This window comes from Eleutherodactylus coqui, chromosome 1, assembly GCF_035609145.1.
Source record: "Eleutherodactylus coqui strain aEleCoq1 chromosome 1, aEleCoq1.hap1, whole genome shotgun sequence".
Taxonomy (NCBI): domain Eukaryota; kingdom Metazoa; phylum Chordata; class Amphibia; order Anura; family Eleutherodactylidae; genus Eleutherodactylus; species Eleutherodactylus coqui.
In genome coordinates this window covers 199766185-199781242 of record NC_089837.1, presented here as the reverse complement: position 1 = coordinate 199781242, position 15058 = coordinate 199766185, and the positions used below count along the sequence as shown (strand labels likewise).

General features: G+C 45.1%; 1 protein-coding gene across 1 annotated transcript in view; it reads right to left on the bottom strand.

Moving 5' to 3' along the window:
• SFT2D1 (SFT2 domain containing 1) overlaps window positions 1–14690 on the bottom strand; it is a 62172-nt gene extending 47482 nt beyond the window's left edge. Inside the window, exon 1 of the mRNA XM_066605418.1 lies at window positions 14596–14690. Within this exon, the coding sequence (XP_066461515.1) occupies window positions 14596–14625 (30 nt within the window). The 5' untranslated portion in view covers window positions 14626–14690. The remainder of the gene's footprint in view (window positions 1–14595) is intronic.
• Between the last annotated feature and the right edge of the window lie 368 nt (window positions 14691–15058).

Here is a 15058-nt window from a genome sequence, read left to right as displayed (position 1 = left end):
ACTGTGGGGTCAAAATAGACAGATGAATTCGTTAAGGGGTCTAGTTCTCAAAATGGGGTAATTTGTGGGGGTTCTATATCGTTTTGGCCCCTCAAGGGCTCTACAAGTGTGCAATGGGGCCTAAAACACCTGCAACAAAAATGTCTGTTCTGAAAGCCGCCGGCTGCTCCTTTCGGTTTGGGCCCCATTGTGCATAGAGACATAATACTAGGGCCACAATAGGTATGTTTCTGAACACAGGACAAACAGGGGTATCCATTTTAGGGTGTAAATCCTCATTTTCATGTGCACTATAGAAAAATAATATGCATTTGACATATTTGCAAAAAATATCAAATTTTATTTTTTCTCCTCTAAATTGCATTAATTCCAGAAAAAAAACTGTGAAGTCAAAATACTCATGACTCTTCTCAGTGAATACATTAAGGGGTGTAGTTTATAATATGGGGTCATTTGTGGGGGTATCCATCATTCTGACTTCTATGAGCCTTTGCAAACTTGGCTTGGTGCTGGAAAACAAAGTGTTCCTCAAAATGTTGCTAATTAATGTTACATTTGTACGTCTCCAAAATGGTTTTAAAAAAACAACGTTTTTCCAATGTGCATCCAGAATAAAGTAAACAGATGGAAATATATATCTTAGCAAAAATTTCTACAGTATATTTGCACATATTTGAGATATTACAGTTGAAAATGTGTAAAAATAAAATTTTTTCCAAAATGCTCCCAAATTTGGCACTTTTAATAAATATTCACAAATTCTATCGGTCTATTTTTACCACCTAAATGAAGTCCAATATGTGGCGAAAAAACAATGTCAGAATCACTTGCCGGTTCTGATTGGCTGAGACATTCAGTGAAGGGCTGTGATTGGTTCTCAGTGCAGGCTCGATGCCCAATCACAGCAATCTATTGCTGGAGGCGGGGTTCTTGAACCTGACCTATGGCAATAGATAGGTCAGTGCAGGGGACGCCCGAAGCAACGGCAGGAACCAGTGTCTGAGACCCGGACGGCAGCAGCTAGGTGAGTATTGCTTTTTTTTTCTATCTAGGTGTAGCTAGGACTGATTTTCGGGGTAGGGCTTATATTGCAAGCCCTCCCCCCCCAAAATCAGTGTGTGGTCAATGCTGCCAAAAACGCGGCACCAAGTTTTGCCGCGTTTTCAGCAGTGCTAAAGGCAGGGCTGAAAACGTCCAAAGATAGAACATGCAACGCTGTCTAGGCGCATCATTGAAGACGCTGTGTTTTCAGCCCTGTGTGAGCAGCCCCATTGAAATGAATGGGTGCGTTGTACAGCGTTTAGCGCAGCGCTGAAAAGGCAGAACTAAACACTGTACAAAAACGCCCTGTGTGAGGGAGGCCTTACAGAAGATTTTTTTATGTGCCAGGTTGTGCCATCTACACTGCTGCTGCCCTACTGCAACTGAGACAGGGAGCCTCCACTGTCAGAAAATATATTATCGAGTTCCGCGCCTTAGCATCAGATTTATCCTGGAACAATGAAGCCTAGCAGGCCATGTTCTGGTCAGGTCATTAAAGATGAACTGCCTGGGTGAGATATTCCCTCCTCTCTGGATAATTTAATTTCTCTTACTAACCAAGTGAATCTGCTTTTCAGAGAGAGATCTAAAGAAGAAGAGAGTTCTCCACGCTTTTTTGTCAGCAACCAGTTCCTGCCAATCCAAAATTTTCTTCTGCATATGATGAGCCTTAATTCTCCTGAAGAATCTATGGAACTAGGTCATGTTACCCAGTCCACTGTAGAAAGATGCATGAGGCTGTCTAATGGCCGATGTCTCTATTGCGGTCCTAGGGGCCATTTTCACCTAAGCTGTTCAGTTTTTCCTCCGAAACCCGAAGAACTTGCTAGACATAGCAAAAAAAAAGCTGGACTTATTGTGAGCATTACTGACATCTGCTCCTTGTGAGAAAAAAAACATGCCAGCTACCATTTGCAGTGTTGGCTGTATTTCTTTTGTATCTGCTCTATCTCGTCAAATTTCTGAACCAAGTTTACTGGAGCCAGAACTAACTCTGCAAAGCTTAAGTGGGGATCCGAAAGCCTGCCAGGCCCCATTCTGTCCAGGAAAGACTTCTCTGAATAAAGAGCATCCTCATCACTTTGCAAGAGTGGCAGCAGTCGCCACCACCAAGGCAGGCAAGGCAGTCCCAAGCAAAGCCAGCATGGGTGTAGGTCAAGAAGACAGATCGGAGGTCTACCACCCAACAGGGTCTCTAGTGTAGCTTGCTGGCTGTACCCAACTCCATTCTCATAGACCAGGCCTCCTGTTACTTATGGCTCTTCTTTAGTCCTGTGTAGCCAGCTACAGCCGTTATACACTCTACTGCTAGTCTATAACAAAAACTACTAATGGCAAATACAGCAACCCCATGTATAGTCTCCGACCCCACCCTCAACAGAGCCCATGTGGCGTCATACTCCAGCATTCACATCCATGACCAGAAAACAGTGCAACCCCAGATCCCGCCAATAAACATACACAAGCATTGTAACCAGTAGTGAACCATTAAAGGAGCACAGTACCTGTAAGGAAGAGTGGTTATAGCACACAATGGTAAGTAATGCATAAGACAACGTATAATAACTTTACTTAACCAGTCCCAATTAACTTCACTGGAACAGTTGCAGTCTATAACACAGTAATAGCATGGAGTTCAGACATATACTTGTTAAGGGGGTCCAGTTCATGGTTGCAGGCAGTTCATTCCAAGCTGCCCTCTTACAGGCATGCCCTATATAACATTGCTGTAATTTTATGTGTCGGAAGAACCTTCAAGCTCCTTCAGGTACCAAGGTCTAGAAGTGACTGCAACCTCCGCACCCATTATATCTATGATGTTAGGGACATTTTTCTTGAAGCTATTTCAGCAGTACTTGAATTCTAGTCCTTGCTAGTCAAGTTTTACAAGTAAATCGTGGTTCCTTTGCATATGAAGCAATAATTTAGATAATGTCTGCCCTAGCAAGTAACATTGAGGCATGGAATCGTAGCAACTTACCAGACTGCTTCCAAACTTGCTTCAGATTTTTATTTTAGAAACATTGGTGAAATCAAAACCATTGGTAGTAAAAGTGTAAATCTTAACAATTGTACATTACTTCAAAGTTGGTAAAAGTCAAGTAAAGCATACCCACCTACTTTTAAATAATGTTAATCATGTCAACATGTACAGACCACACCTACATGACAGCCAACCTGCTTCTATTAAAGCAACCCATCTGTCTTCCAATATGTCCGCAGCAAATCTTTCTGACAACTTGATTGACAATCAGAGTGCAGCAGCCTGAGTTTGCGCTATTAACAATCTCTCCAACCAAAACACTCACTACACACCCCAATGAATTCATGGGGGTCTAATTTCCAGAACGGGGTCAGTTCTCAAGGGTTTAAAATGTACAGGCACCTCAGGGGCTGCAAACACTACATGGGGTCTGAAAGTTATTACAGCAAAATCTGCATTCCAAAAAAGAAAACAACGCTCCTTCCCTTCTGAGCCCGGCCATGTGCCCAAAGAACCAGGGTAATACATTCTGAGTTTTGTTTGTTTGCTAACTTTTGCTGTGTTATAGAAAAAATGGTTTTAAATTAAAAATCTGCAAAAAATTGAACGGTTCTAATATATTTTGTGGAATCCTAAACAATAAAATAACACTTAAAAAATGATTGCAATGTAAAGTTGGGCTATGGTAAATGTTAATTATTAACCATTTTTGACTGTCTGTCTTAGGCCGCCTGCACACGGGCGGAAATCCCGCCGCGGGATTTCCGCCACTGAAAGTTTGCATAGGAGTGCATTACAATACGCACTCCTATGCAGACGGCCGCGGTTTGGCCGCGCGAAATCTCGCGCGGCAAACAAACCGCGACATGTCCTATTTTTGTGCGGGGCATGCACTCACCCACCGGCTCCGGTCTGCGCATGCGCCGGCTGCGCCGCAGCCGCACATGAAAGAGCTGGGGCCGCCAGGCGCGGGAGAGTACGCGCTCGTCCCTGCAGGCTCTCGGGTCGGGTCCCGCGGCGAGAAATCTCGCTTCCGGATCCGACCCGCTCGTGTGCAGGCGGCCTTACAAGGAGAAATACTCAAAAGTTGGAAATTAATAAGTTACAATATGTCATGAAAAAACTATTTCAGAATCGTATTGATAAGTAAGAGTATTCAAAAGTTATTACCACATAAAATAACGTGTCTGATTCGAAAAATAAGGCTGTTTCTTGAAAGCAAAAATAGGCCATGTCGTTACTGGATTAATTATGGTATAAATAAACCTTTAAAGGTATTTAAAAAAAGGTTCAAGACGGAAGTGTTTTTATTAGGAAAGTAAACATTAGAACAAGGGGTGCAATTTTAGATTAGTTGTGGGAAAGATGAGAACCAATGCCAGAAAATATTTTTTTTACTGAAATAGTAGTACATACTGGGAATAAACGTCCAGCAGAGGTGGCTGGAAATATCTCTGTAAAATAGAGAAAAAATGTCATCCTCCTTGTAAAGAATTATCAGTCTTTCTCAGTGTTGCAACATAAGATGATAATTCTGTGTCTTAGGGCTTATTTAGACGACCGTATATCGGCTCGGTTTTGACGCCGAGCCGATATATGGTGTCCTTGTTCCGCTGGGGGGTGGAAGAGCCAGGAGCAGGAAGTGAGCTCCCGCCCCTTCCCCGCCCCTCGTCACTATTTGCAAGGAGAGGGGCGGGGGCAGAGCTGAGAGGTGATACTTAGCTCTGCCTCAATCCCACCCCTCCTATTGCAAATAGTGGAGAGGGGCGGAGAGGGGGCGGGAGCTCAGTTCCTGCTCCTGGCTCTTCCATCCTCCACCCCCACCCCCCAACCCCCCTGCAGACAAGGACACCGTATATCGGCTCGGCGTGAAAATCGAGCCGATATACGGTCGTCTGAAATAGCCCTTAATCAAAGCCCAAAAAAATGACCCCCTGCTTCACTTTCCTTATTTCATTATTACATTATTTATTCTGCATGTTGAACGCCGTAAAAATGAAATCCAAAAAACAAATGGCAGAATTTCTTTTTTTCCCCCAATCTCTCTACAAATATTTTTACAAAAGTTATGCAAAACATTATATATGCCCAAAAATGATGCCATCAAAAAGTACAACTTGTCCCGCAAAAATCAAGCCCTCATATGGCTGTGTCAATGGAAAAATGAAAAAGATATGGCTCTTGGAACGAGACTGGAAATTAAATGATTGGCCCATTTAAAAAACCTGCCCTGCTAGGTCTGACAGGGTGGTAAGAAACCCACCACTGAAGGGGTTAATCTTATTACTAGTTATATAACTGAAGAACAGTTTAGGGTTAGTTTTACTCTCCTTGGCAATAATGCTCTCTGTCTCCACCTTTGCTGTTTTTATCTGGTTTTTACATAATTAATTTTTTTCTTATAGGTTTTCACTGCTTCTTTGCTGCCTTTTTGCTTTTGTAGCTTCTCTATAAAAGTCCTTTTTGATAGATAGGTGGAAATTAATTATATTATGGTCACTATTTCCCAGGTGCCCCCCAACCTGCACCCCTGTTCCTGTGTCAGGTCTGTTGGTTAATATTAAGTCTAAAATGGCCATCCCTCTAGTTGGGTCCTGTACAAATTGGATAAGGTATTGAGAGAAACTTGTTACCTCATGTGGCACAGAGTGTTAAGGCAGCAGAAATGCAGTCCTAAACTGATGGCCTGAAGGTTGCAAGTTCAATCCCCTGGTAGGTAGCCCGGCTCACGGTTGACTCCTTCTGAGGTCAGTAAAATGAGCACCCATTTTATTTATACATAAATAAAAATTACCTGTGGAATAAGGGCTCATGCCCACGGCTGTGACAGACTCCGCCAGCGGAATATCGCAGCGGAGTCCACCACGGCGCCCCCCAAAACCCCTCATACTTAGCCCTCCGGATCCGCCGTAAGCATCCCGCATGGAGGGCCAGTGCGCATGCGTAGTACAGTGTGTGATGCCCTGGCAGTGTCAGATAGCGTGGCCGCATATTCAGGCGATACTCCAGCGGTGCTACAGCGAAGGTATAGTGTGACGGACGACTTCCATTGACTACAATGGAAGCCGGTCGCGCGTATTGCCGCGTCAAATGCCGCGTTTTCTTTCACGCTGCGGAATTAAGCGGCGTGAACATTGAGCTATTAGGTTCTATTGAACTTAGTGCTAATGCCCAAGACCGGATTTCTGCCACCTTTTATTGAACCTAATAGCTCTGGGGTTCCGCCACATAAAAGGTGGCAGAAATCCGGCCTTGGGCATTAGCACTAAGTTGGTTCTATATAAATAACAAGATTTATTTATTTTATGAGAGCCGCAGGTTTCAGCTTTACAGTTTATATCTAGATGGTTAAAATCTCCCATAATAATTACCTCACTGTGATTTGCCACTTCATCTATTTGCCTCAGTAATAGATTTTTAGTGGCTTCTGTTATATTTGGTGGCCTATAGAAAACCCCTATGAGGATTTTATTGTTGTTTTTCCCTTTATGTATCTTTACCCATTGAGACTCCACATGTTCATCTCCCTCACATATATCTTCACGTAGTATGGGCTATAAACAGAATATTACATAGAGACAAACCCCTCCCCCTTTCCTGGAAAGGCATAGGAGCTGTTATAATCACACTACATGGATCATTTTTATGATGGAATGAAGAAAAGTTAATTTTTAGTGCTGAGATTTTTACAAGGAAAATCTGGATACAGTTATGTTACTCTCCATCAATGGAAACTGGTTGCAGTCATGGACTCCAGGATTGGGTCAGCTGACATTTTCTCAGTTTTTAATCTGTTAGTTTGTCTCAAATTTTTTAACCAATTAGTGAAGGCAGGATTTTCTCTACACTCTTCCTTCTCCATACTTATCTCGAAATGCCCTTTGACATTAGTTAAATGAACATGTTTGCAGTAGTCACAAACAATGAACACATCCTGTTCAATGGAGTAGGTTTGCGGCACACTGAGTTAAACGCCTCTTAGGCAGTCGCATCTGGACATCACAGGTAACTTAGTTTATGGTGCTGTACGGAGATGACAGGTTTACCTTTTGAATGGTTCCCTATGAGCATTACTATGGACGAAGATTATACAGCAGATTTAAGAAAACTGTGTAAGAGAAAAACGGTCTTTGTTGCTCACAGCAACGAATCATAGAACAGCTTTCATTTTTCAAGAGCACTATTAGGAATGTGATTGGTTGCTATGGGCAACAAAGATTTTGTTTTAGACAGTTTCACATAACTCCCCCTATGTCTATTGAATTTAGTGTGGCCCGTAGAATTTGGCGGGTGACAGCGCAGGAACTAGGGAGCGGGTGAGTATAAAAAATGCATTGCACGGCTCCCTGCACAGCACCATAATTTAGTTTATGCTGCTGTAGAAAGGTAATAGGTTCCCTTAAGGAATGTTTGGTTCGTCCTATAGTATAGTTTTACAGCACACACAGCTAGTTTACTGAATAGCGCACTCTTTTGAAACATTTCTTCCCATTTGCAGTAGACATTCCAACAACATAAAACTGGTAAGTTAACACTATGGAGCAAAAATTCTTCTTGGGGCATATGCTATGATGCCCTTAGTAAGACCCTCAACCACCCTCCAAGTCAGTGCTTTGTTCTGCCATATAATCAAAAAGTGCATATAAGTGCTTTTCTCAGTAGACATTGGAGCCATCATTGCTTCATAAGTAGCCCAGGGTACAATGAGGCTGGCCATTAAAATGTGTATGGGAGCGCTATACTGTGCATCACTGGCATAACTATAGGGGATGCGGTTGCACCAGGGCCCAGCAGCCTTAGGGGACCCATAAGGCTTCTCTCCTCCATATAATGAGCCCAGTACTATGAATAAAGCGTTATAGTTGGGGGCCCTGTTACAGGTTTTGCATTGGGGCCCGGGAGCTTCAAGTTACGCCTCTGCTGTGCATGTACATCCTATCACAAAAACATGTAGCAGTACATATACAGGCCCATGAGACTCAGACCACAGTTTGCTATGTCTGTAAAACACTTCGACCAGGCAACCAAGTGAATATTATTTTTTTCTAGCTGTAAAAGGTATATTTAAAGGGGTTCTGACACAAATAATGTTTTTATGCTTTAGCAGCCATTGTTCCCTGGTGTGCCTAATGGACCCAGGGAACCCACGGTTTAATGGCTGCTAAAGCATAAAAAGATAATACTTACCTGTTCTACTGTTGTTGTTGACATCGGGGGGGTCCTCTCCCAGCAGGCTCTGTTCCTCCTCTTCTGTCTGCACGAGCCGCGCCGCTCCGGGATCGCGCACATGCACAGTGGAGAGGTGCCCTCTGACAGGAGTCAGGACGGGCTGCGTCTCCACTGCGCATGCGCAGCACTCCAGAGTTCAGCAGGACGGACGGGCCGCCCACAGCAAGCACTGCTTGTGACGTGCTTGCTGTGGGCGGTCCGTCCGTTCACCTCGGAAGTGCCTGACGGACGGACCAGAGCAGGAAGCGGTCTTTTTGACCGCTCCTGCTCTGCTTTAAAGGCACAGAAGAAGATGCCAGCTGGAGGGGACATACCAGGCAAGGTGAGTACAATTTTTTTTTTGATGTCAGAACCCCTTTAAGAAAATAGCAAGATCCCTATGAGATCTATAAAAAAAATAAGTGAAATGAACTATAACTATATGGAACTGTAACCAACCATAGCATACTGTATATAAACATCTACAAGGTCAACTCAAAGAACTGCCACATGAACTTTATTGCTAGAAAGACTAGAGGGCACCAGCGTTCTACCCTCAGAGGTAATAATGGCAAAACATGACAGAATTTATAAAAGTTCTAGACATTTCTAGCAAGACTGTTGCTATTGACAGCTATTATTAGTAGGGAAAGAGTAATGCTAAACTGATGCAGGAAAATTATGTCTATTTGAGGGGCAAAATTAGCTGCAATAGCGCAATAAGTTTGGTTTTGCCTTTCTTTGTATCAAATAGTTAACTAATGGTGGATTCACATCTGCGTTGGAACCTTCGCTCGGAGATTCCATTGCAGATTCGGCTCAAAGTACTGGAAGATAAAGCTGGGCAGCTGGGCGGAAAGCGAACGGACACTATTATAGTCAATAGGGGTTGCCTTGGCGCTGTTCAATTCTATCCTAAGACAGATCCGTACGGCTAGGGGATTCCCCATTCCTGCTCTGTTTGGGGAGACCAGAACCCCAAACACAAATGTGAAACCACTCTTGCTGCAACATTTATGTGCCTATTCTGACAACAAAATATCAAGGAGAAAAGGCATAAAAACTGCCCTAAGAGCTGTTTGGTATCGCATTTTCTGTAACCGTTCGTGATACAGACCAGAATAGGACATGTTGTGATCTTTATTTATTTATTTTGAATGCCAGTATGAAAAGCCTAGCAGGTTATAATGGGTCCATGTGCTGTCCTTGAAATACACTGATGTGCATTAGAGAATTAGCTTTGTGTCGTGCTAGCTAAGCTCTACTGCTCCTTCTCAGAGTTTATCTGCACAATGATACTTCCATCCACCCTTGGCTGCTGTACAGAATGTGGAGAATCCGTAGCGGTTCCCTCCTGCCCCGCGGACATGAGCGCTTAAAATAAGAATAAACTCACCTGCTGCGGACGGTGCAGGTCTTCCCTTCTTCGCAGCCGGATCTTCCTTCTTCGGCCCGGCGGATGTGCTCGGCACGCCGGCTGCGTGCCACGCACATGCGCCGGGCCGAAGAAAGACGATCCGGCCGCGAAGAAGGGAAGACCCGTACCGTCCGGAGCAGGTGAGTTTAATTCAGGCGCGGGTCTCCCGCGGATCCGGACGGCTTCCATAGAAGCCTGCGGGAGCCGTCCCTGTGGGAGACCCGCACTAAGTCCTCCTTCCCACGAACAGATTTCCGCCGCGTAATTCGCGGCGAAAATCCGCTGCGCTGCCCGCAGCAATTAGGTTCTATTGAACCTAATAGCTCAGGGCACACGGTGCGGAATTCCACCGCGGAATTCCGCACCGTGAAATCTCCCTTCCTCACCCGCGGCATGCTCTATTTGCCGCGGGTGTACGCGCTGACGGCTTCCATTGCAGTCAATGGAAGCCGTCTGTTCACGCTATCTCCCGCTGTAACACAGCGGAAGATAGCGTGAAAACGCTTTCCCGCCTACCGCCGCCGCGTCATATGACGCAGCCGGCGCGTCACATGACACAGCCGGCCGCGTCATGTGACACGGTGGGCGTGTCATGTGACGCGGCGGCGGTGGGCGGGGAAGCGTCATGTGGGAGCCAAAACGCCGGATCCGCTGGTAAGTATGGGGTCTCTGGGGGGCGCCGTGACGGGCTTCGCCGCGGAATATTCCGCGGCGGAGCCCGTCACGCTCGTGTGCAGCCGGCCTAAAATGGAGCGTGTTTGGATTTTTTCCTGCACGCGGGACCCGCGCCTGCAGGGAAAAATGACATCCGCAGGTATTTAACTACCTGCGGGTGTCCAATGCATCCCTATGGGGCGCGGATCCGCGTGCGGGAAAAACGCTCCGGATTTTAATTCTTAATTTCCCCGTAGACATGAGGCCTAAAGATACAGATTAGACGAAAGTTGGGCAGCTGATCATCTGATATGTATAGTGTCTTCACACTCCTTCTATAAGAGTTGTCAGTGGAAATAAGGGTCAGAGATGTTCAATTTCATCATCTAAAGGTGTATTACTGGCATAAGGGACCTGGGCCCCTTCATTCTCCAAACTGACAGTGGTCCCAGAGGTCAGACCTCCACCAATCAAAATGGCATGTCTAAGGTTTCTTTGATTGTTCTCAGTAAGAGAAACCAAGCAATCCTGCAGATATGATACCTTTTAATGGCTAACAAAAATATAGGATGATACAGCAAGCTTTTGGGGATATCCCCCCCTTCTTTAGGCTAATGAATGAAACTAGTTTGAATGGCACATAATTATAACATACAGAGGCAGAGGGGAGGGGGACATACCCCTCTTGATCTAAATAAATGTTCACACGCAGAAATTTGAGACTTGAAAAAACAAGACAGTCTGAGCAGAGAGACAAACACTAAATCAGTTCACTAAGCTGAGGAACGCAACAGTTTTATGATGAACAGCTTAGTGAACTGATTTAGTGTTTGTCTCTCTGCTCAGACTGTCTTGTGTTTTTTCAAGTCCCAAATTTCGGTGTGTGGACATTTATTTAGATCAAGAGGAGTTTGTCCCCCTCCCCTCTGCATCTGTATGTTATAATTATGTGCCATCCAAACTAGTTTCATTCATTAGCCTAAAGAAGGAAGGGGGGGGGGATATCCCTAAAAGCTTGCTGTATCATCATGTATTTTTGTTAGCCATTAAAAGGTATCATATCTACAAGATTACTTGGTTTCTCTTACTGAGAACAATCACATTTTGCTCTACTGGCGGGAGCTCAGTGCACTGCTCCTGGCCCGCCTGCTCCCCCTGCAGAAAGGGACAGCGTGTATCAACCGGGCGTGAAAATCCGCCCGATATACAAACGTGTGAATAAGCGCTAACACCTTACCAAACCTTTTTTTTTTAGGTTTCTTTCACACTACCTTTTAACACTGCAGCACTGGTTCTGTCCCGGCTTCTGTCTTTTATGTAGAAAACTGCAAAGGGACAGAAGCAAGGACGGAAGCTGGCCAGCACCATAGGGGTGACCTTGTGAGGAGACATCTGGTCTCCATCTCAGATAGTTTTGATCACTGTCATGGTGCCTTCACACTGGCGAGAAAATCGCACAAATTTTTGCGTGATGAGAGATTGAGTGAAAATGCAGGATTTTGAAACCAATGATTTTCAATGGTTTTATTACCACCTGCGATGTTTTCACTCACGCAATGTTGCATTAAAAAAAATTGCAGCATGTTCTATCTTTTTGCAATATCATCCATTGTTTTCAATGGGGCTGGCAGCAGCAGTGCCGGCCCCATTGAAAGCAGCGAGAGAAGTCCGCGATTTTCTGCCGCGCCTGTGACCGCCCCGACAGGGGATTTCTTCATCCCCACGGGGAATCCCTTCAGACGCGCCAGGGAAATCCCTTCAGCCGTAGTGGGGATGAAGGGATTCCCCGCAGTGATGCAACGCTGTTTTCACATGAAAATGCCTCGCATACAGGGGTTTCACATGGATTGTTAGGGTGATTTTGGGGCATGAATCACTGTCCGATATCGCCATCACCAGTGTGAAACAGCCATCAGTCTTGCAAACTAGCTAGGAAAAGACCAAAGAGGACTCACATATTCACTCCTATTGTGCCATACTGGTTTCCATCCCTATGCAGTTTTGTGTATAAAAGACTAAATTGAGCATTGGACTATCACTGGAGTTTTTGGGCGCATTCAGACGACCGTATATCAGCCGGGTATTCACGCTGGCCGATATACGGCGTCTCTCTTTGCAGGGGGAAGAGGCTGGAAGAGCCCAGGAGCAGTGCTCTGAGCTCCCGGCCCCTCTCTGTCTCCTCTCCACCCCTCTGCACTATTTGCAATGAGAGGAGGCAGGGCGGGGGCAGGGCTAAGTTCCAGGAATTAGCCCCGCCCCCGTCCTGCCTCTCCTCATTGAAAATAGTGCAGGGGGGTGGAAAGAGGAGGCAGAGAGGGGGCGGGAGCTCAGAGCACTGCTCCCCGCTCTTCCAACCTCCTCCCCCTGCAGAGAGGGACGCCGTATATCGGCCGGCTGAATGTGCCCTTCAAATGTAGTGTGAAGGAAGCCTAAATAATATACCATAACATTCAGATTAAGTTCCGAAGTGGCGGATATTTCTACCACAAATCTACAGAAAATGAACCTGAAACAAAAGCTGCATGTTTTAGTTGCAGACTTTGTTATGTATTTGCTGCAGATTTCTGCTTCTGCATTGTAATGGGTGATGTCCATGTTGCAAATATTTACCAAATCTACACAAACCTGAACAGGGGGCAGATTTGGAAATCCACAGCATACAATTTTGATGTGTATTTTATCCATTACATGTAGATGGGGTAATTATTTTATCCTTTGGTAAAGATGTAAGAAAAAAGTAGAAACAGGCAACAAGCACAATAAGACCCAATGTCCATGGGCGGATTTTTGCTGCGGAATCCGGCGCGGGCGTTCCACTCTGGATTCTGCAGCAATAACCTCCCCTAGCATGCTATGGTAAAATGATTTTTTATGTCCACAAGCGGAAACCAACTGCGGTTTCCGCTCGAGGATACAAAATCACAGCATGCTCCATTTTCTGCGGTTCCTGCAAGGACAGCTTCCATTGAAGAAGCTGTGGACGAGCTGCAGATTCCGCGGGAAAGCAAGAGTTTGAAAAAAAAAACTCCACTTCAGCACACGTCCGCAGTAAAGCAAAAAGAGGACCCGGACAGGTACACAGTGTCACCGGCCGCGGGCAGGGTTGGATTCCACTGCGGGCTCCCGCATGCGGAATCTGACCCGCCCGTGGATATGAGGCCTAAGGCCTCATGTCCACGGGCAAAACATGATTTTAAATCCGCACCCCATAGGGATGCATTGACCACCCACAGGTAGATAAATACCCGCGGATGGTCAATAAAAGTGAATAAAAAAAAAAATGGAGCATGAAAAAAAAACGTGACATGCTCCATTTTTGTGCGGGTCTCCCGCAGGCTTCTATTGAAGCCTATGGAAGCCGTCCGGATCTGTGGGAGACCTAAAATAAGAATAACTTACCCGCAGCGGACCGGGCAGGTCTTCTCTTCTTCACGGCCGGATCTTCTTTCTTCGGCCCGGCGGATGTGCCCAGCGCATGCGCGTGGCACGCAGCCGGCGTGCCGAGCACATCCGCCGGCCGAAGAAAGAACATCCGGCTGTGAAGAAGAGAAGACACGCACAGACCCCTGCGGGTAAGTTTATTCTTATTTTCAGCGCTCACGTCCGCGGGGCAGGAGGGACCCGCTATGGATTCTCCATGGAGAATCCGTAGCAGGCCTGATTTCCCCTGTGGACATGAGGCCTAATAGTAGAGGTTAATGAACTAGCATCTAGCACATCAAAAGATGACTATAATTGAAAGGCATTCAAGCGATGTCCTCCCTACTGAAGAGGGCAGAATATCTTAGCTTGGGTTTTACAGACACACCTAGAAATGAGTGCAACTGACACACCCAACCTTTGTGCTCCTCCCTGAAACAACCCTAAACAACAGTTCCATCCCCTGTTTCAGCAAAGGAGAGTCAAGCATTAATTGATTCATGATATTGTAATAGCATGCGGAGTACAAGGGTGACTGTTGGGGTTTAGTGCCTTGTATTAGGTTATATTCAGCTGCAGAGCTTCAGCTGAGGTTCTACCATGAATTACCGTAGTCCTGTAGTCTGCACAGATGATGCTGTGACTTGTGATAAAGCTGCAAGCGTTCTTTGTCGCACGGTTCTCAGATGCCTTTCAAGTACCGCGTACATTTCAGAATACCCTTAAGGAGTTTCTGTGCACTGAAACATAGTTCCTATGCATAGAAGTCTGAGGATCTGATTTATATCCATAGATCAGCAGCCCAAAGACCTAAACGTGTTTTAATCATTAGTAAAGTAAATAATTGATTAAAAATGTATCAAAAACTAACCTGTGCAATATCCTGCGTGTCGTCCGGCATAGTGCTTCCTATGTTTGCTTCCAATGCATGCACTGATCATCCAGCCCTTCCCACCTCCTCTTTTGTAATATGAGGCAGGAAATACCGTATAAATTCTAATGTAAGCTCAACAGTCTCCTGCACTGAAGTACTTCAACCAGTGAAGGGAAAATTGCAGTGATGCTTTTAAAAATACTTGGTAAAGAAAAAAATTGGGAAGATCTGAAAATAGGTTTAAAATCCTGGAGTTGGGGAGGATGCTGCAAATTTCCAACACTATTCATGAAAAGCAAACAACTATTTTTATTTGACTATTTATTATAGCCATTTGTTCTTTTGTTGCTATTTTATCTATGTTAAGGCCCATTTACACGTAACAATTGTCGCTCAAAATTCTCGAAAGTGTGCAAAAATCGTTATGTCTAAACATGAAGCTAATGCGCACTTTTCATCT